The sequence below is a fragment of the Microcaecilia unicolor genome, chromosome 11 (assembly GCF_901765095.1).
Source record: "Microcaecilia unicolor chromosome 11, aMicUni1.1, whole genome shotgun sequence".
Taxonomy (NCBI): domain Eukaryota; kingdom Metazoa; phylum Chordata; class Amphibia; order Gymnophiona; family Siphonopidae; genus Microcaecilia; species Microcaecilia unicolor.
In genome coordinates, this window is record NC_044041.1 from 102100826 (window position 1) to 102123444 (window position 22619).

The window sequence follows — 22619 nt, forward strand, 5'->3', positions numbered from 1 at the left end:
CACTGGCCTCCCTTCAGTAAAACCAGTCAGACTGGTCAAACACCAACCAGTTGGTGACCCCTTCCTGCAGGGCACATCACACACACACATTCTTATACCTTGAGCATTCTTTCCTTACTTTGTTTCAATCCCACATAAATTATGTGTATTTAGGGATTCATTTTCAAAGCACTTAGACTTACAAAGTTCCATAGGTTACTATGTAACTTTGTGAAGTGTAAGTGCTTTGAAAATACGCCTCTCAGTGTATGTAACATCTGCATTCCAGTCCCCAGTGCTCCACAGAGGAAGGCAACAATGAGTCAAGATTATGAGAGCAATACCACTTACCATGCAAATCACGAGGAAAAGTAAACCAAAGATTAGCCAAGGAAGGTTAGTTAAGCAGTTCTTTAACCTTCCTTGGCTAATCTTTGGTTTACTTTTCCTCATGGCATAGCTGCGATACAGTGTACATACTGTACCACATTACTCCACCTCAGAAATGCCTGCATATATGACTCCTAATGCACATGGACTAAATCACTGGTTATGAATTAAACCCAAACACATGCACAGAAGCCTCAAAATGAACAAGCTGGAATTCCCTGCCCCCTGTTCTGTTTAACTGCTTAACTCATTTACAGGAATGCATAAGAGCCCAGGCAGCCCAGCTGAGACATGCCACACCCTGTCTGGCTCAATGGGCTGAAAAGAGTAGCCTCACCACACATTCCTCAGGCTGCCTCCTTACACTACCATGCCCAGGTCAGGGGGAAATTTGGCGTAGGTGGTATTATAGTCAAAGAAGTTGGAAGACAAAAGGTCCCACAAGTCAGACCTCTAAGAATTCCTAACAGGCATCAGATATGCAATTCCTAAAAACAAAAAATATATAAATAAATTGAAAATTCCACTAACAAGTCTTATGCAGAAATAAACAGAACTATGAATAACCTATAGCAGGATTGATGTTTCAGATGACATTTTTATCCTGCATTAAGATCAATACTAGGATACGATCCAAAATGGCAGCTGGGCCCTAAGTATCTCATATACATCTTTACTTAAGCACTACTCAGACCAAATACACAACGCTGGAACCCCATTAAAAAAAAAAAAACTTGAGTAATTTTACAACAGGCCACTAACTTGTATGGCAGATATGCATAAACTACACCAGTTTAAGAAGGAAAATATGCACTTTACTAGTTTAAAAATTACCCATTTATACCTTACTGAAGTATATGAAAACTCACTTCGTTATTTTACATACTGATGCTATAAAAGCCATGCCTATTCCCAAACTCCACCCCCTGAAACACCTCCAACTAGATCAGACAAACTTATGCACATACACTGCCAGATTCTATATATGGTGCCCAGATTTCCACATACATCGTAATTGCTTTATTTATTGCACTTGTATCCCACATTTTCCCACCTATTTGCAGGCTCAATGTGGCTTACATAGTACCTTGGTGGCGGACGCCACTTCCGGTATGAGAAATACAGAGTGGTAATTGATTCAAAGTAATGAGCTCAGTATCATCAATTGGGTATTAACCACCAATTAACCATGTTAACTGGAATTTAATATTTCTGTGCGCATCTGGCTACACGCCAACCTATAGGCTAGTGTGCCTAACTTCCATAGTGTCTCTATCGAAAGGGGGGGGGGGGCACGGCTAGGGGAGGAGCATGGACGTGGTGTTCAAGGTGTTTGAAAATATGCTTGCATAATTAAAGAATATTAGGTCAGTGTGCCTAACTTAGGCCTGCTGAAGCAAGATATATGCAAGATCCAGGGCCGGTCTTGGCAATTGCGGGCCCCTGTGCAGACCAGATCAATGGGCCCTGCCCCCCCCCCCTCACCATAAGCCATAATTTATTAGTTTAAAAGCAGGTTTAGAGCTCTCTGAACCCCACCTCACCCCATACCTTGATATGCATCCACCACATTTCAGTAGAGAGCAGCAGCAATTTTCATATCCTGTCACCTGCTGAGCCCAGTGTCTCCTTGCTGCTGCATTCCGCCCTTGCAGTAGCAGGAAGTGACATCAAAAGGGGGCAGAACGCAGCAGCGAGGAGGTTCTGGGCTCAGCAGATGACAGGATATGAAAATCGCTGCCGCTGCTCTATACTGAAATGTGGATGCACATTAAGGTACGGAGCAGGGAGGTGTTCCGAGACAGGAGGACAGACGTGCCAGAGATGCAGCACAAGGCCCTGTGTGACTGCCCCTGGCAAGATCCACGCTTAAGTGCTATTCTAGAAAGGGTGCATGCTCTTTACAGAGTAGCGCTCAGTGCCAATTTATTCCAGCATTGAATTTTGAGCGCCATTTACTGAATCCAGCATACAGTGTCTATGCATAAAAGGTTTACTCAAATTATACATTACATTTAACAAACTCAAGCTTGGGGCATTTATTTACCCAGCACTTTCCAGTTAACAAACAAGCTTTTATAATATGGATTTCATGAGCCCAACATCTTAACAAATATTAAAGCGAGGAGACAAGAAATAGGCACAGAACAGAGCTGCAATGAGAGGTAGCCCAGTAGGGGGAAAAATGGAATATAAAAATACCCTTAAAGTGAGCTTGGGAGTGGTATATGTTAAAAAAAAAAGTTTATTTGAAAGCAGTTAAGCCTAGGAGGGATTGGCATCTGGCAATGATCCCAAGTATCAGCTTGGAAGACAGACAAGTTTAAGAAAAGGCATCTAATCTGCCCTTTTTCCCTTTCCTCTTTCAGTATCCAGACTGCACTGGATAATTGGCTTAACTTCCACATCTTCAAATACCCTGTTTTGCCTCCACCACCCTTTCCATGAAGAAGTATTTCCTCCTTTTATCTCACTCCCCTTTTCAGGATTTTTTTATTCTTGAAGAGGAGTGGGCAAGCATTTAGGCCCACGGCAATGATGATCTGGAGAGGGGGGACCCTAAAAAGTCCCCCAGACATTTAAAGGGAAATGGGAAAAGGGATATACTGCCTTTCTGTGGTTTTTGCAACTACATTCAAAGCAGTTTACATACTATATACAGGTACTTATTTGTACCTGTGGCAATAGAAGGTTAAGTGACTTGCTCAGAGTCACAAGGAGCTGCAGTGGGAATTGAACCCAGTTCCCCAGGATCAAGGTCCACTGCACTAACTACTAGGTTACTCCTCCAGGTGGTGGGGGAGAGAGGTTAAGAATTTAGTTTAAGCAGCCAAAGTATGTCAGTCCCATTTACTTCCAACCTGATGATGTCACCGACAGATGGAAGAGAGTTACTCTCACTGTGAGCTACCTCTGTTCTGTTAAACGCTTTTCCTTTGGGAAATTTTTAATTTTAGGGCTTTATTTATACTTTCAAGATATCAGAATGTCTCCCTCAGATGCCCTCTCTCCTTCCCAGTTTAGGGATACAAACAGTATTAATTTATTATTATTATTATTATTTATTTAGATTTTGCTCACACCTTTTCAGTAGTATCTCAAAGTGAGTTACATTCAGGTACACTCAGTATTAAATCCTTAAGGGGTCCTTTTACCAAGCTGTGGCAAAAAGTGGCCTGTGGACTTGGCGAGCGCCAGGCCAGTTCTTACCGTGTCTGGGGAAAAGGACTCTCAGTGGGTCGGGAAAAGGGCCTGTGGTAAAACTGAACCCAGCGTGTGCCTATTTACACCTTGAGCCCTTAACATCACCCATTGTTCTAGCAATAAAGATCACGCACTACATGCGTAGTGACTGGTAGGCGCAAGGCAACAGCCAATTAATGCAATGCCTGGTAGGACATAAAAATCATTTGTCCCGGCAGTATGGGCATCCACCAAATCCGAAATTACCACCTGGGGGCGTGCTAGCCTGGCGGTAGCCTCATTTTGTCAAATGCTGCGCATGCGTAAAAGCTACCATGCCTTTGAAAAAGGGCCCCTAAATGAACACACCGAGCTGGATTCAGTGAACGACGCTGAAAATAGGCATCAGGAAAAATCAGCGCTCAGCCAGTGTTTCCCAAATCCGGATCTGAAGTACCCTTTGCTAGTCACTTTTTCAGGATATCCACAAGGAATATGCATGAACGTGATTAGCATATACTGCTTCCATTATATGCAAATCAAGTTCATGAATATCCATTGTGGATATCCTAAAACCTGACTGGCAAGGGGTTTGCCAGGACTGAACTTGGGAAACACTACTATAACGGGTGCTAAAGGATGAACACTCTGTATAAAATGGTACCTAGTGGGGATTCTCGTACCCAGCTGAAACCCGATATAAATCCCGGCACACAAGTTGGGCGCAGATCGCATCTTTTGAAAATGCCCCTGACCTGCCCATGCTCCTCCTATGGCCACACCTCCTTTTGGGTTGCATGCTATGGATTTAGGCGCACAGCACTCCACCGTTCCCTCTAAGCCAGTGGCTCCCAAAACTGGTCCTGAAGGCACCCCAGCCAGTCAGGATTTCAGGATATCTACAACGAATATTCATGAGAGAGATCTACATGTACTGCCTCCATCTCATGCAAAGTCTCTCTCAATAATAATCATTGTAAATATCATGAATGGCTGGGGTGTCTCCAGGATCTGGTTTGGGAACCACTGCTCTAAGCTGATCGGGAGGGGAGTCCTCCACCTACAGTCCTGCCAGTGGGGGTGTGCTGCTTTCACATCACATTTTCAACAGTGAGGAACTCCAAGGAACCTGTCTGCCCCTAGTGATAGAAAACGCAATATAGAAGCCTCACCCCCCCCCCCCCCCCCGACTGGCAGCAATGCAGGAGGAGGACACCAGCTCTGCTTAGAAGGAACAATAGTGCCCAGGCTTATAGAACAGTTTGCAGCCAAATGTTTACACAACCCCTATCTGGTGTCAATCATCAATAACTGTTAGCCTCCAATTAGTGATTTGCTTGTTAATTAGGTTGTGAGCGTTTCTCTGGACCACGCCCAAATGTGAGCACAGATATTTGGGTGACCTTTATAGAATCCAGGTGAATGCGACCCACAGTGATCTCCTTGAAACAGAGAATGGCTACCATTTCTAGTCTACTAGATCCTCAATTTCCTGCCCACCCCACAGATGTAAAAAGGTAAGCAACTGCAGCCCCAATTCTCAGACCTCTAGGGAAATTCCCCTCCACCCAACACTGTCACACTATACCCGGCTCCCAATGTGGCCCTCAAATCCAAAGGTTTGCTCCACCCATCCTTTTGGAAATGTAGCCCCCAAAATTGGATATGATACTCCATGGTGAGATAGCCTTTTTTTTTTTTTTAAGGCACTAGCTAACACATCAATCTGTGCAGTCTATGCTCTTACCCCTTGCCACTGCCATTTGGAACTGAAATCATCCCAAATTCTGTCTTCCCAGTTTAAAGGGCATATGAGTTTGAAACTGGCATAAGTTCTAGCTCAAAAACAAACAACAAAAAAAAGCCAGTGTGACAAACAAATGAATAACTTGTAAAAAAAAAAAAAAAAAAAAAAAGTTTGCTAGCTTTACTTTAAAAGTACAGTCTGTTGACACAGTATGTGTGAATTTCCAAGAAAAATACAAAAAAAACCCCTACAAGTTTGGAAAACTGCATGATAAAAGCATGTCTGGAAGACGAGAGTTCAATTTTTAAAAGATGGGGAGGTGTCTAGCAGACAGTTAAGCAAATGCCTGAATGAAAAAGTGCGTTTGGGTGGAAAGAGAGCAAGAACAGTCACAGAAAAGACCAGATTTTGGAGAATGAACCTTGAAAAACAGCCGAACCAAGAACGGCCACCCTGTGATCATGCAAAAGAGCTGAATCTGGAAGAAACAGGATGAAGCTGGGAGATATCTCAGTTTCTAAGATGGGCATAAGAGTGAACCTGCAAGAATTCCCAATCTCGGAGAGGCAGAAAAGTAAGTTTCCCGAAGAGCGCAGTCTGGAAGAGACAAAAGGCTGAACTCAAGAGGAATTTCAGCTTGTAACAGCGCTAAAAAGTGAGCTTTAGGAGAAACAGGAAGGTGAGCTTAAAAGAAATACCACTTGGAAAGGGACAGGAAGGTGGGGCCTGGTAGAGGTCCCAGTCTGGCAGAGACAGATGAGCCCGAGAGCTCAGTGATTCTCACTTTCTCGCGCATTTCTCGCTCAGTGTCCAGCTCTCTCTGTAGAATTTGCGCTCTCTCCTCCGCATCGTCCGCCTGCTGCTGCAAACATTGAATCTTCCTTTTCACCGCATCCAGGGAGTTCAGTCCAGCCATGATTCCAGCACACACGGATCCTTCTCACAGCAAAAAAAAAAAGACAAAAAAAATAAAAACTTTCCCTGGCACAGCAGAGGGAAGTCACTGACAACAGCAACCTAGAACTACAAAAAGAAACAAATCTGTGCTCTAAATTCTTCCACGATGCAAACCAACAACAACAAAAAAAAAGTCGAGTAACTCTTTCTCCTTCAGTCTAAATCTACTCTCTTTTTAGAGAAAACACCGTGCGTAAAAGTGAACAGGAAAGCGGGGGATGAAAGATACAGCAACCAGCGAGTGAAAGCGGGAAGCGTGTCCAGAAGTTGCAGCAGGGCGGCACTATCTGGCGCCTCTCCCCGATGAGCTCACAGTGGGCGTGGAAGGGGCGGGGCCGGGGCCGCTTCCTGCCGGGATGAGGAAGGTGGGGGAGGTGTTTGCCGTCGTCTGCTGACGTGGGCTTCCTTTGGGCGCTTTCGGCTGCTGCTGCTTGAACTCTGCAACGTTTTTTCGACTTATTTGGGAAAATGTGGCACTTCCCGACCAACCCTGCAGTGCCGGAAACGCTTCAAAAATGAGAAAGAAAGCCCTAGGGGCGTGCAAGAGGCTCTTATGCGTATAAGAAGTGTGCTTGATTGTAGCTGGGAATTATGAGCCTTAATAAATAAATAAAGGAGGAACATAAGTATGAAAGACGTGGTACTTGCACAAACCGGTGGAATCTGCTGGCGCTTTGCCAGAATCCCTCACACTTCTAACTGAAAAGGATTTGGTTTGGATAAGGTACTTACTGTGCTAGACCACTTGAATGCACAGAAATAAAGGTGAATAAAAACATCAGATCATACCTTACCTTTTTTCAAATTTAATCACCGTTATTTTTGTAGATTTGGTCTGGACACAGAAAATGAAATAGAATTTTTCAGCCGTTTTTTTTTCTGGAATAACCACAATATATAGGAGGGGAGATCAGTGATTTGAGGAAAGAAGACATTTGAACTACAGTTACACATTTTAGGGCACTGCCTGGTTTCCTCCAGGTTTCATCTTTGACAATAATTCAGAGGTTACTAAGCAAGTGACTGAGAATGAAGGTAGACCCCCCCCCCCCCCCCCCCCACTTCAGCTGACTTGATTCTGCACTCAATTCTACACTCATTTTTAGTTGTTAGTTATTTAACACGTTTCATTGGAACAGTAAAAGCCTCTTACCTTTTAATTAGTATCTTGTTAAGAAGTTTCTGCTGGGTTGCTTTGATCTGCTTCTGCTGTATAAGCCAGGCACCAGACTGCATTAAATGATTCAAAACGTGTGCCTGGTGAATATAAACATTGAATAAAAATTCATAAACTGATGAGATAAATCTAGCTTTCTAATTTTGCAGTCAACATCTTATGGCCAGGTTGTGCTGAAATCTAGCAACAATGAAGGTGTCATGAAGTACCAACCAATGGCAAAACAGTGTTTGATGACTTCATAATGTGCTGTAGCCTTATTGCAATTTTAACCAGGGAAAATAAATATTTTTCCTGGAGCACCCAGCTTGGTGGTAATGGCAGCCATTTTCTCTTCAACTTTTTTTATCAGGGTTGCAGGAGCAAGTGTAGTATTCCCAAGGGGGGGGGGGGCTTCTCTCACTTGACCACATCAGTTCCTTTGGGGGACCCTGTCTCCAGACTGGATCCAGAGCATAGTACTGCCACTGTATGGGATAATGCTGCTCCTGGGCCTTTGTGTGTGTGTGTGTGTGTGGGGGGGGGGGGGGGGGGGGGGCTCCCTGTAGGTGAAGGGCTATTTAGAAAGGAAGAGCATCCTACCCTCATTGATGTCATCAGGGAGGTGTTGCGGCTTCTTCAGTCTCCACGCTGGAGTCAGATGAAGGGCCCCCCCCCCCCCCCCCAAGGCCTTTCCCTTCCACAAAGCACTCACACATATATTGTTGACAGAGTGGGAGTCCCTGGAGAGGGCCTTATGGGGAGTGAAGACCCTTGAGAGTCTCTACCCCCTACCGCTTGAAACTGACAAATATCGTCAGGTCCTAAAGGTGGATGTCCTTGTCAAGGCCATGACCAAAAAGACCTCAATCCCAATGGAGAGAGCGCTTCAGGAGACACATGAGAGTAAGGTGGAGCAGCTTCTGAAACAGGCCTTCTCAATGGCAGCAGAGCTGCAGGCTATGGACTATAGCGGTTTTGTGGTCCAAGCATTGCTGTGTTGACTACAGCAGCTCTGTGATTCTCTGGAGGTGGCATGTTTGGAGTTCAGTACAGCCTTCCTGGCAGATGTTTTATACAATTTGGTTTCAAATTTGTTTTCATGATCAGTTGTCTTGGTGATTGTAGCCAGGGGATAGCTGTGGCTTTGCCACTGGTCAGCGGATGCTTCTTCTAAGGTCAGCTTGAGCACGCTGCCCTTTAGGAGTTACTTGCTATTTGGGAAGATCCGGATAAGTTAGATTTGGGGAGTCTCGGCTGCTACATTTCCTGGAAATGCATCCTGGCCGGTTAGGCCCAGGCAAGGCTCACTCGAAAGGTGGGGGAGGGGCAGCTGCTTCTGGTAGAACAAGTATTTTCCACCAACTTTAGCTGGAGTAGGGGGACAGGCCAAGAGCTTTTGAGGCCCAAGAAGATCTGGGGACCAGGGTTCCTCTGGGGTGACCGATCTCACCAAAGGAGCACAATGAGTTTGCATCAGGCCCCTTGCTGGTTTGGGTGGGCAGAAGACTGTCCTCCACCTCCAACCTGTGGGTGTTGGAGATGGTGAGTCATGGATAAGCCTTAGAGCTGACGCATCCTATTTCAGAGGTTTACATGATCTCCCCTTGCTGCTTAGTCATTAAACGCCAAGCAGTTGCTGATATGCTTCATCATCTGCTCCAGCTGGGGGCTGTGGAGGGTGTTCCTTCGGCAGATCAGGGCATAAGATGCTACTCTATCTATTTCCTGTTACCAAAGAAAGAGGGTTCCTTCAGGTCCATTCTGAAGTTCAAGGTCATCAACCCAGCACTTCGAGTGCCACAGTTCTGAATGGAGAAGCTGCATTCAGTCATCAACTCAGTTCAGCCGGATAAGTTTCCTACCTACCTGGATCTAACAGAGGCTTACCTTCACATTCCCATCCGAGTGGCTCACAAGCGCTACTTCGCTTCTTTGTCCTGGGGAAGCATTTTCACATCCTCCCGTTTAATCATGCAATGGCTCCTTGCACCTTTTCAAAAGTGATGGTGGTGGTGGCAGAAGATACATTTATATCTTTTGGATGCCTATATTGATGGTGATAGTGTTGTATCTCCAATACGGACTAATATCTTGGAAAAGGTTGCCCCTTTACTTATTCAGATAAGTGTTTGTTTTGTACATAATTAAGAAAATTTCAAGATACGAGATTGTATTTTGTATGTTTTTTTTTTTCAAGTGGTCACATATATGATTTTTTATTTTGCTTTAAGGATTTTTTCTGGAACCAACAACTAATTTTTCCCATTTTCACATTCTCCGGCAGAAGTGATGTGATTTTGAGCACCTGGTTTTTATGTTATTTATTTTCATCTGATTAAAATGTTTAAAAGTTTACTTTATTAAAGGTGATATAATCAGCTTGTTGAAACCCCTTGATTGTTTGGATTTTTGGTAGTGGTGGCCGCCCAGCTCTACTCCAAGGCATTATGGTGGACCCCTATCTCTATGATTAAGTGAACAGGAACAATTTGGAAGAGGTCAGAGCAACCACCTCTGAGGTGATCTAATTCTTGGAGGGCCGGGCTGGATAGTGAACCAGACAAAGAACCACTTAGTTCCTTCTCAGCAGTAGAAATTCCTGGGGTCCTGTTCAACATAGTCCGGGGGACCATGTTTCTCACCGAGGAGCAGAGTCACAAGCTCCAGTCCCAGCTGTGGAACCTGTGTGCTTTGCAGGCCCCATGGTTGTGGGACTACCTTCAGGTCCTTGGGTCAATGGTGGCAACCCTAGAGGTTGTCCCATGGGTGAAAGCACATACACAACCCTTTCAAGGGGCCTTGCTTTTGCACTGGTCCCTGAGGTCTGAGGATTTCAAGGCCCAGGTGCCCCTTCCTCAGGAAGTTCAGAGGATCTTCACTTGTGCAGAACATCTGTTGGGGTTTCCTTGGACTCTCCAGAGTGGACTGTGGTGACCACAAATGCCAGCCTCAGGGGCTCAAGGCTAGCACAGGGCCTTTGGTATGGTCAGGAAACATCTTGGTCAATCAGTCACTTTGAGATGAGAGCTATCAGGCTTGCGTTCCTGGCATTCCTTCCCATCCTACAAAGCAGAGCAGTGCGGGTGATGTTGGATGACATTATGGCAGTGGTATATGTTAACAAGCAGGAGGGCATGAGGAGCCAAACCATAGCACAGGAGCTAGCAGCTTTATGTCACTGGGTAGAGATTAGAACCATTTTTTGTGCTGTTAGCGGTTCATATTGTTGGCCAGGACAACATTCAAGCGGACTTCTTCAGCCAGTACACCTTGGACCTGGAGGAGTGGAAGTTGAGCCAGGTAGCCTGGCATGGCATGGAGGGGCATAATTGAACGGCACCGGCCAACTATGTGGCCAGCGCCGCAAAGGGGCGGAGCCAACTGTGCTATCAAAAAAGATGGCCGGCCATCTGTTCCTTCGATAATATGGTTGGCGCCGGCTAAATCTCAACATATGTTGAGCTCGCCGGGTATAGAGATGGCTGGCTTCGCTTTTTGGCCATAATGGAAACTGGGCCTGGCCATCTCAAACCCGGCGAAATGCAAGCCTTTTGGTCGTGGGAGAGGGAGGGTGACCACTGGGGAAGTAAGGGGAGGTGATCCCCGATTCCCTCCGATGATCATCTGGTCAGTTGGGGCACTTTTTTGAGACTTGGTCCTAAAAATAAATGGACCAAGTGCAGCCAGCGAAATGCTCGTCAGAGCTGGCCATCTTTTTTCCATTATTGGGCGATGCTGGCCATCTCGTAACCACGCCCCTGTCCCGCCCCATCCCGCCTTCTGTACCCTGCCTTGAAGTTTGCCTGGCTCCGCGACGGAAAGCAGTTGGCGCCGGCCAAAATCGGCTTTCGATTATACCGATTTGGCTGGGTTCAGGAGATCGCCGGCAATCTCCTGATTTGTGTCGGAAGATGGCCGGCGATCTCTTTCGAAAATAAGCTGGATAGTATACTAGTTACAATGTCAACACAATACATAATAAAACATTTTAATAGACAGCTTAGGGTAGATGGAACATATAGATAGATAATTGAGTGATAGGAGTTAGAAAATAAGCGGACTAATTTAAAGAGAGTTGCACATCAGGTCAGAGAGATGAGTAAATATTAGCTAGAGTAGGAGTGGATAAACATGTCCTGCTGCAGTATGTGCAGCTCATGTCACTCCTTGTGTGTGTGCGTGAGACTAACATTTTAGCTACTTCTTCCTTTAAAGGCCTGGTTGAAGAGCCAAGCTTTCACCTGCTTCCTGAAGTAGACATAGTCTTGTGTTAAGCAGAACCTTTCAGGGAGTGCATTCAAGAGTATGGGGGCTACTCCAGAGAAGGCTCGCTTGCAGGTATCACATTGTGTAAAGTCTTTTGGAGAAGGTATAGTTAGGGATACTCCTTGGGAGGACCTTAGTGTCCTCGGAGGTGTGTGCAGGGTGATCCAGTTCTTCAAGTACTCAGGACCATTTCCTTTAAGGGCCTTGAAGATCAGATATAGAGTTTTAAATTTAGCCCTATATTGTACTGGTAGCCAGTGAAGTTTTTGCAAAAATGGTGTGATGTGGTCACGTCGCTTGCAACCTTCTATTAGTCTTGATGGAGCATTCTGAATCAATTGGAGCTGGTGCAGACCCTTTGTAGTCAGACCATTGTAGAGTGCATTACAGCAATCCAGTCTTGATGTTATCATGGCATGCAGAACTGGGATAAGATTTGCCTTGTCAATGTAAGGAGAGATGCAGCGTAGTTGTCACAAATAGTAGAAGCAGCTCTTGAAGATTGCTTGGATTTGGGGAATAGGGGAGATAGGAAGGTCATTATTGAGGGGGATCTGGAGATGATAGGAGGAATCAAAGTTTGGAGGTTCAGGGAACATTCAGCAAGGGAGTATGCATCACACTTCATCTTTATTTAATATACTGCAAATAGTAAGTACATCTAACATGTTTATAAAAGGCAAAAATTATATGAAGGGGTTGGGAAGGATACAAAAGGAGGCTAGATTACAAGTAAATAATAAGGGAGGGGGAACACATGACCAAATTATCTATATAAAGATATAAAGTTCATCAGTCACATTCACAGATTGATTACATTGTGGTAGAGAAAGCTATATGTCCAGTGATATTTTTTAAGTGGATATGGAAACCATATCCATTTCTGACCATGCAGCAATCCAGGCTGAACTAACATGGGGGAAGGGCAGAAGAACATCAGGGTATTGGAGGCTCAATGAGAGCCTTTTGGATCAGGAAGCAACTCCTCAGTAGGTTAACAGAGAGCAGGAGGACTATTTTGCCCTGACAGATAATGGGGAAGTGTCAAACCTGATGGGAGGGAATGAAAGCAGTAATTTGGGTGTGGGGTGTGTGTTTATTTCTATGGCAGTCCAAGAGAAAAAAGAACAGTAGAAAACAGCTGATGAATTATGGGGGAAAATAGAGAACTTGAATGGAAACATAAGGATACAGGATCATTTAAAGTATATAAAGAACTGGAAAAGGAGAGAGAAACTACTGGTAGCTAATCTGGATACTGCGAGAATTGCTTTTCAACTGGATTTAGTGAAACAATACTTTTATGAGCAAGGGAACAGGGCACCAAGGATGTTGGCTAATAAAGTAAAGGCCAAAAAATTACAGGTAACTGTTAGAAAGGGAAGATGACATATTCAAAAATGTTTAAAAAAATAGAAATTGGGGGAGTTGGGGGAAGAGAGAGAAAAATTATAAGCTTGATGACATCTCCTATGTATTGTTCAAATTATTTGATGTATTGTGTTCAAGTGTTATCAATAAAAATTGATATATAAAAAAAAAAATAGAAATTATATGGGAAAGACGAAGGGATGAGAGAGGAAGGTATCAAGGATTTTTTGCAGAGAGTACACCTGGTTAACAATCGAGGAAGCATCTAACTTGGAAAAGGAGAGGAAGCTTGGGGAAAGTGGAGTGGGCCATTAAGGACCCAAAGAGTGATAAGGCAGCAGACCTCGATGAGCTAACTGCAACATTAAAAAAACAATATTATGCAAACACTTGCTCCTGGGTTAAGGGACCTTTTCAATATAGTTGTGGAAGGGGGTGAGCTGGGGGTCACAATGAAAACAGTGGGAATTACAGTACTACCTAAGCTTGGTAGGGATTTGGTGCAATGTGGCTCATACAGGACCATATCATTGTTGAATCTAGACATCAAGGTTTTGGCAAAATTTCTGGTCAAGAGGCTGGCTAGTTATAGACCCAGATTGATATATGAGGACCAGGCTGGTTTTATGCCAGAACGTTATACAGGTGATATCAGGAGAGTTATGTCTGTGATGTGGTGGGCAAAAAGAGAAAAAAGTACCATCTGTGTTACTGGCCATTGATGCAGAAAAGACTTTTGATTGTGTTAATTGGACCTTTATGTTGTCACACTGTAGGAACTAGGGTTAGTGAGAAATTTTGTGGTTAGATTTATTTATTATTTATTTTATTTCATTTGTATCCCACATTATCCCACCTATTTGCAGGCTCAATGTGGCTTACAGAGTTTTGTTAACATTGTCATTGCAAGGTGACATATCCATTTAATGTTGTGTAGAGGTTAAATTAGGGTAGAAGAAGAAGGAGAGGAGTGATTTAGGTAGTTATAGTAGATGAGTTATCTTAATTGAATTATAGTAGATGAGTTATCTTAATTGAGTGGGTTGTCGTGTGGATTATTGTGGCTATTAGTTCTCATTGTATGCTTTACTGAAGAGATATGTCTTAAGAGATTTGCGAAAGATAGTTGTTTCGCTGATTGTTCTCAAGTCCGTAGGCAGTGCATTCCACACTTGCATGCCCAGGTACGAGAATGTGGTTGCATGCATCTGCTTGTACTTTAGTCCTTTACAACTGGGGAAGTGCAGGTCAAGAAATTTGCGGGATGATCTTGTGGCATTTCTTGGAGGCAAGTCCACGAGGTTTAGCATGTAGATTGGGGCATCTGTGTGGATGATTTTGTGTACTATCGTGCAGATCTTGAATGTAATGCATTCTCTAAGTGGGAGCCAGTGGAGTTTCTCTCTCAAGGGTTTTGCACTTTCATATTTAGGTTTTCCAAATATGAGTCTGGCGGCTGTATTTTGGGCAGTTTGTAGTTTTTTGATAGTCTGTTCTTTGCAGCCCACGTATAGTGTGTTGCAGTAATCCAGATGACTTATTACCATTGACTGCACCAGGGTCCAGAAGATGTATCTCGGGAAGAAAGGTTTTACTCTTTTTTTTTTTTTTTCAGCTTTATTTTTATTTAGTCATTTTTCATTGCCATACAGAGTCAATACCATCAAACAAATGTCATCAACAAGTATTTGTAACTGAATAACTCTTCTGAAAGCTTAACTGCTATAATTATTAACAATAAGTATTAACCATGTCCCAGGTCCCCCGACTCTCCCACCCTCCCCTCCCCCTTCCCCTCTTGAGCTAGGTACTATGTGTCTTTATTGGCTTGCGTTAGCAGATGACCAGGTATTGTACAAGTCCCATATTCTCTGATGTTGTATTATATGTCCATTGCGCAGTGCAGTGAGCTTCGCCATCAGTTGGATGTGTTTCAGTCTTTCCAACACGGCCGATAATTCTGGTAGCCGAGGTCGCTTCCATGATGCCGCCAGCACCAGCTTGCCAGCGACAAATACCTGCGTAGCAAATTGGTGAATATGTTTTTTGGCCTCTGGCGGGCGAAAATGTAGGAGACAATAGTCTATTTTCAGCTGGTATTTTGTAGCAGTTACCAAATGCACAAAGTCCACAATTTTTTCCCAGTATCGGCGGGCATGTACACAAGACCACCATATGTGCTGCATATCCCCTACCTCCCCACAGTCCCGCCAACATAGAGCTGATCCCGAGTGGTATATCTTGAACAAGCGGCTGGGCGTATAATACCAACTATATAATATCTTGTGCCCATTTTCTACCATTGCACTGGATATTGACACTCTAAGCAGGGACCTAAACGCTCTAGCCCATTGTAATGGCTCGTATGTGTTCTCCATTGCTCGCTCCCATCTTTGTGTGTAGAATTCTACTGGGTGGGTGCGGGCCAACAACGCTTTGTATATTCTGGAGATACCCCCCCTTCCTCCACCACCCATCAATCCCTTCTCCAGTTGTGTTTCTGTTAGACTAAGCTCCTCCATGGCTCTGCGACGGATAAAGTCTCGTGCCTGGTAATACTGAAAAGCTTGCAGAGGGGAAAGCTCATGCTCCTGACATAGGTCTTGGAAGGAAGGGACCTGACCTTCCTCACACATCTGCCCCAATTCACAAAGACCCATGTCCTCCCAGTCTCTATATGCCAAGTCCACTACTCCGGGTCCAAACTGAGGGGCAAATCTAAGAAATGAGTGTTTAAAGTATTTCCGCTCTGGGAAGAATTGCTCCCGTGTCTTACACCAAGTATGTAATGGCCACTGGAGAACTGGGGGACTCCTTTTGGTAAGCTCTCTGAGTGTGTGCTTTGGCAACCATGGTACTGCTCTGAGCGGATAGGGTTCCAGCCAGCTCTGTTCTATACATGTCCAAATTTTTCCTGCGTCCCTCAGCCAGATAGCCAGAATTCGCAGGTGTGCAGCTATATAGTATGTATAAAAGGAAGGAACCCCCATCCCTCCTCTGTCTCTAAATTGGTACATCACCTCTCGTCTAACCCGTGGTGGCCTCCTCCTCCAGATAAACGAGAACACTCTACCCTGTAAGCCCCTGAAAAAGGAATCTGGTATGGCAATAGGTAGGGCCATAAACAAGTATAACAGCTTTGGGAGAACTATCATTTTAATGGCATTAACCCTACCCGCCCATGACAGGGTCAAGCCCTCCCACCTCTCCAGTTCCTGAAAGATCTCTCGCATTTTATGAGGAAAATTGGTGTCAAAAATATCTTCTAATTGGCGAGGTATATTAACCCCTAGGTATCTAATGTATTTACGAGCCCATTTATATGGGAACTGTGCCTTCAGCAACTCTAACTGCGCACTGGGTAATTGTATATCAAGTGCCTCTGATTTATTGAAATTAATTTTAAATCCTGAAACTGCCCCATAGGCTAAGATTTCTTCCCCAATAATTGGAAAAGCTGTCAGGGGATCCTTGAGGATTAACAAGATGTCATCTGCAAACAGGAGTATTTTGGTTTCAATCCCACCTCCCTTTAGGCCCTGTATGTTCAAGTTTGCTCTAATCCTGGCTGCCAGCGGCTCCACCACCAGAGCAAACAGCAAGGGGGATAGCGCACATCCTTGTCTAGTACCTCTATAAAGGGAAAAGGGGCGAGTTAAAGTCCCGTTTATCCGTACCGCTGCTGTTGGGGTCTTATATATTATTTGCAGCCACTCTGCAAATCGCCCTCCTATACCAGCCTTCTCCAGAATCGCAAAAAGAAATGGCCAGCTGACCCGATCGAAAGCTTTTTCTGCGTCTAGGGATAATATACATAGCGGGGTTTTAGTTATTTGTGCCCCCTGTATCACTTGTAAAGTACGCCTTATATTATCAAAGGTCTGGCGATTTTGCACAAACCCTGCCTGATCTTCATGTATGAGCAGTGGGAGATATTTCTGCAGTCTAGTGGCCATAATTTTTGAAAATATCTTATAGTCTACTCCTAATAGTGAAATAGGCCTGTATGAGCTGCATAGTTGAGGATCCTTGCCCGGTTTAGGCAGGACCGTGATCGTCGCCAGGTTCCATGTCGGTGGCAGGCCCGTAGTCTCATCTATCGAATTGAAGACCTTGACTAAAAGGGGGGCTATTAATTTCCCAAACATTTTATAGAATTTGTTCGTATATCCGTCTGGACCCGGGGCCTTATTAGGGGATAAACCTTTAATCGTCTGCTCCACCTCTTCTAACAGAATAGGGGCCCCTAGGGTGTTGACTAGGACCTCAGGGAGCCTAGGTAGCTCTATGCCTGCCAGAAAATTTGTAACCTCTTCCATCCCACCTTCAGATTCTGATCTATATAGCTCCATGTAATATTCCCTGAACGCCAATTCAAGAAATTCATGGTCAGAGTGCACAATTCCCCCTGCGTCTCGTATACCCCCTATCATATTCCTGCTAACCTGTTGTTTTAGTTTGTGGGCCAAGAGCCTGCTAGGCTTATTGCCAAATTCAAAGTGCGATTGGCGCGCTCTTAGTAGTTTTTCTGCCACATCTGCTAATTCTAATTCATGCAATTGGTTGCGGAGGTCAGTCACCCGCAGCCTAGCGCTCGAGGTGTTCTGAACAGTCTCCTGTTGCATAAGCGCCTCTGTCTGTGCTAACTGCTGGCGTAACTCGGTCTCCTTGGCACAGCGTGTCTTCCACGCCTGAGACCGCAGGGCTATCAGGTGACCTCGCACCACTGCCTTAAAACCCTCCCAAACAGTAGTAGGGGAGACCTCCCCGTTGTCGTTGAAAAAAATATAATCTTTAATGTGTTGCTCCAACTGGTTAACAATATTGGGGTCAGTGAGCAAGGCGTCATCTAAGCGCCAATTATGTTGCCGTCTGACATGTCCCTGTCCCTTAAGCTGTAAAAGCACTGTGGAATGATCCGACCAAGTGCATGGATTGATAAGATGGTCCCCCACTATATTCAACATTGAGGTATCACCTAGCCACATATCAATTCTGGATGAGGAGTGGTGTACTGCAGAAAAGTGAGTGTAAGCACGCTGTGTAGGGTTCTCGCGTCTCCAGTAGTCTATTAATTGCCAGCGTGTTATAAAGTCATGGAATTTCCGCCTATCTTGTCTGGCATAGTTTGTGTCAGTAGAAGTATTGTCTAATGTTGGATTGAGGGTAAGATTAAAATCCCCTCCTATCAGTAGGGACCCTTCGATATTTCTCGTGAGTACCTTATCTAGCTCTGCAAAGAAATCTCCTTGGTTTGTGTTGGGACCATATACATTTATCAAAGTATATACTCTGCCTGCCAGTGCAAAAACAATTAACAAATACCTCCCCCCCTTATCTTTAACCACCTTCTTGACCTCCCAGGGTTTAGACCCGTGGAATGCTATCAGCACTCCTTTACTTTTCTTGTTGTCAATACTAGAAGCAAAGTATATAGAAGGATATTGCTTATGTTTGCACAGATATTCATATCGGGCTTTAAGGTGAGTCTCCTGTACCAAACCTATATCTATTTTGAGCCTCTGCATCTCTCTAAACAGCAATTGCCGCTTCCTAGGCACATTTAGCCCTCGTGCATTGAGTAGCATACACTTAATGTCTCCTATTAGTACTTAATATTTTATGTGCCATTTTAAGCCCCTGTTTACACACTGGACATCATCTCTCTGCGTATGGTCGTCCTGCTTCATACCAATTCCCTTCCCTCCCATCCCCTTCTCCCACATATGTAACCCTCCCCCCTCCCACATCAACCCCAATTTCTTACAGAACACCCCTGTATATACCAGTAAGTGTTTAAGTGTGAGGAAGGAACCGCTTTTCTGCTTCCCACGTATCCCTTAAGTAACACATATCTCAAGCTGCCTTGCGTTCAAGGCTGGAGAGTTGCTTAACATGTGCAGTATCTGAAACCAACATTAACAATATTTGTGATAAAAGTAACAGTCTCACCACCTGAGTTTTAGTTAGTTCATGTAATCTGTGTAGTAGATCGTTGACGTTGTAGCCTTTTCTGGCCTTTTCCTACTCTCTGCCATTTTGGTGGGAGAGAGCGTTGGTTGATCTTTCTGTTCGGGCCTGCCTCTGTCCGGGCTTCTGGCTCCACAGCCTCCGGGCAAATCACTCGGGCCTCAGAAATTGATCTTACTTGGTGTTGTTTCCCATCTTTGTAAAAGACTAGTGCAAACGGATGTTTCCATCTGTATTGTATTTTAAGGTCTCTCAGGTGTCTGGTGAAGGGCTTCAGTTCTCCTCTGCGTCTGAGAGTTGCTGCTGCCAAGTCTTGATATATTTCAACGGCATATGAGTCCCACTTAAATTCCTGAGTCTGGCGCGCCATATTCAACACCTTTTCCTTTAACTTGTAGTTGGAGAAACAAGCAATAATGTCCTTGGGTGTATTATTGCGCCCAGTACCCAGCGCCCTGTGCACTCGGTCTAAATGCACCGATTCCGGCTCCATGACTTCTCCGCTTGCCGAAAGCAATTCACAAACTACTTTTTGGATTACTTGTTCACAATTTTGATAAGTAGGGGTTTCCGGGATGCCACGAAATCTTAGATTGCTGCGGCGGCCCCTATTTTCTAAGTCCTCAAGTTTGTCCAGTAGTTGTTGTTGCTCACCCTGCATCTCCGAAATCTGGTGGTCCAGTGCTCCCAGCGTTTCGCTATGGACTTCTACCTGGGACTCTGTGTCCTCAAGACGCAAGCCCAACTCCCGTATCTCTCCTCGTAAGTCACTTCCCAGCGTCGCCACTTCGGCCCGTAGGGCTTTCAAGTCCGCGCTAATATCTTGCAGCCAGGTTTGTATATTTGGAGACTCTCCCCCATCTGATATCTTATCGTTCGGCTGTTCCACCTGTTGCTCTGAAAGTTTGGATTTTTCTCCGTTTACCGAGTCTCTCGGTTTCCGAACCTCCGCCATTTTGTTTTTAGCCGCTACCGCACCACCGGAGAAAGCAAATCGCGAGAGGTCCGCCGATTTTCGAGCTGCGCTCATATGGTGCTATTGCTCTGCTTTTTGGGCACTCCCCTAGCCGTTTTTTGACTCTCCAGCCCCGGTGAACTCCGGTTTATCGCTCGTTTTCTCCGTGGGATCGCGGGAGCTTCACTCTCAAGCGTCCATGCGGTCTGGTGACGTCACTTCCTCCCAGGTTTTACTCTTTTAAGTTTCCACATGGAGTAGAACATCTTTTTGTCGTGTTTTTCACGTGTTCATCGAGAGTGAGGTTTCGATCAATGGTGACTCCGAGAATATTTAGGTTTTTCAAGATCGGGAGAGAACAGTAGTTATAGTAGAGAAGTGTTTTGTGTTATGTTGTGATGTGAGTACAAGGCATTGTGTTTTTTCTGCATTTAGTTTTAGTTGGAATGCATCTGCCCAGGTGTGCATTATTTTGAGGCTTTGGTTGATCTCATTGGTGATTTCACTTAAATCCTGTTTGAACGGGATGTAGATTGTGACGTCATCTGCATATATGTGGGGGTGGAGGTTTTGATTGGCTAGAAGTTTGGCTAAAGGTATCATGATCAGGTTGAATAAAGTTGGCGAGAGGGGGGATCCTTGGGGAACTCCACATTCAGGTGTCCATGGGGGTGATCTATCCGCATTCGTTGTTACTTGGTATGATCTTGTGGTCAAGAATCCTTTGAACCATTTGAGAACTGTGCCTCCTATTCCGAAATATTCTAGTATATGTAATAGTATTTCATGATTGACCATGTCAAAGGCACTGGACATGTCGAATTGTAGGAGGAGTATGTTGTTGCCATTTGCTATGTATACAAAACCTATAGCAAGGATTCGGGTTAATGGGGGGGGGGGGGTTACTTGCAGAAATTTCAGTTGTCCTATCTCTCCCTTGCTCTTCATATTAATAGTTGAACCTCTAGCAGAATTAGTTTGGTGTGACAAGGATGTTAAAGGTGTCCAGATTGGGGGCATAACTTCTAAAACTATATTATATGCAGACAATATATTATTTACTTTGGCTTACCCCAGGATGACTGTCAGTGATCTCCAAACATCTGAAGAAGTATAGCAAAATCTCTGGGTTTAAAGTGAACTCTAAAGAATCAGAGATGATCATTTGATAGAGAAGAAGGAAGCAACATGGAAAGAGTTTTATCCTTTTAAATTAACTGAAAACCATATCAAATATTTGGAGGTTCACCTTACTAGAGACTGGGCTGATATGAATGAGGTAAATTCATATCAGGAAGTTATTTTAGACATTAGAGGAAGACCTAGGGAAGGGACTCCTTTAATTTTTCACGATTTCCTACAATACAATTCTATCCTCTGCCTTAGACACTCTTGCACCTCTCATGCCCCGTCCTATAAGACGTACCAAACCCCAGCCCTGGCTGACCTCTAAAATCCGCTACCTATGTTCCTGTACCCATTCCGCTGAACGCCTCTGGCTGAAATCTCGTGCCCTTGCTGACTTCACACACTTCAAGTACATGTTGACCTCTTTCCAATCTGCTCTCTTGCTTGCCAAACAGGACTACTACGTCCAGCTGACTAATTCTCTTGGCTCTAACCCTCGACTTCTCTTCACCATACTAAACTCTCTCCTCAAGGTGCCTCCACCCCCAACTCCCCCCTATCTCCCCAGACCCTAGCTGAGTTCTTCCACGACAAGGTTCAGAAGATAAACCTCGAATTCTCTACCAAACCACTCCCACCTGTCCCTCCCCTTGTCCGTTCCCCTATTTCCTCAACCTCTCTGTCCTTTTCCTCCTTTCCTGAAGTCACTGATGAAGAAACATCACATCTTCTCTCCTCCTCAAAACGAACTACCTGTTCCTCTGATCCCATTCCTACCCACCTTCTTAACACCATTTCTCCTACTCTCACCCCTTTTATCTGTCATATCCTCAGTCTCTCTCTTTCCACTGTGACCGTTCCTGATGCCTTCAAACATCCTGAAGAAGCCTTCACTTGACCCTACCTGTCCTTCTAACTATCGACCCATCTCCCTCCTCCCCTTCCTTTCCATTCACCGCCGCTGTCTTGACTTTCTCTCATCTCAAGCAGTTCTTGACCCACTCCAATCTGGCTTTCGCCCTCTTCACTCAACTGAAACTGCACTTACAAAGGTTTCCAATGACCTGTTCCTGGCCAAATCCAAGGGTCTCTATTCTATCCTCATCCTTCTCGATCTATCCGCTGCTTTTGACACTGTTGATCACAGCCTACTTCTTGATACGCTGTCTTCATTTAGATTCCAGGGCTCTGTTCTTTCCTGGTTCTCCTCCTACTTCTCGCTTCGCACCTTTAGTGTACACTCTGGTGGATCCTCTTCCACTTCTATCCCTCTACCAATCGGTGTACCTCAGGGTTCTGTTCTCGGTCCTCTCCTGTTCTCCATTTACACTTCTTCCCTTGGCTCTCTGATATTATCCCATGGCTTTCAATACCATCTCTATGCTGATGACGCCCAAATCTACTTCTCTACCCCCGAAATCTCAACCAGCATCCAGACCAATGTTTCAGCCTGCCTATCTGATATCGCTGCCTGGATGTCTTAGCGTCATCTGAAACTTAACATGGCCAAAACC

At 44.7% G+C, this 22619-nt stretch overlaps 1 protein-coding gene across 4 annotated transcripts in view; it reads right to left on the bottom strand.

The window, feature by feature from the left end:
* LOC115481182 (tropomyosin alpha-4 chain) overlaps positions 1–22619 on the bottom strand; it is a 181604-nt gene that overhangs the window by 88773 nt on the left and 70212 nt on the right. Inside the window, exon 1 of one of the 4 annotated variants that reach the window (XM_030220252.1) lies at positions 6084–6538. The exons of 2 other annotated variants lie outside the window; for them this stretch is intronic. In XM_030220252.1, coding sequence (XP_030076112.1) covers positions 6084–6215 — 132 coding nt within the window. In that variant the 5' untranslated portion in view covers positions 6216–6538. Of the gene's footprint in view, positions 1–6083; positions 6540–22619 lie in introns of those variants that run through there. One more of the 4 variants, XM_030220253.1, reaches the window with a different exon arrangement.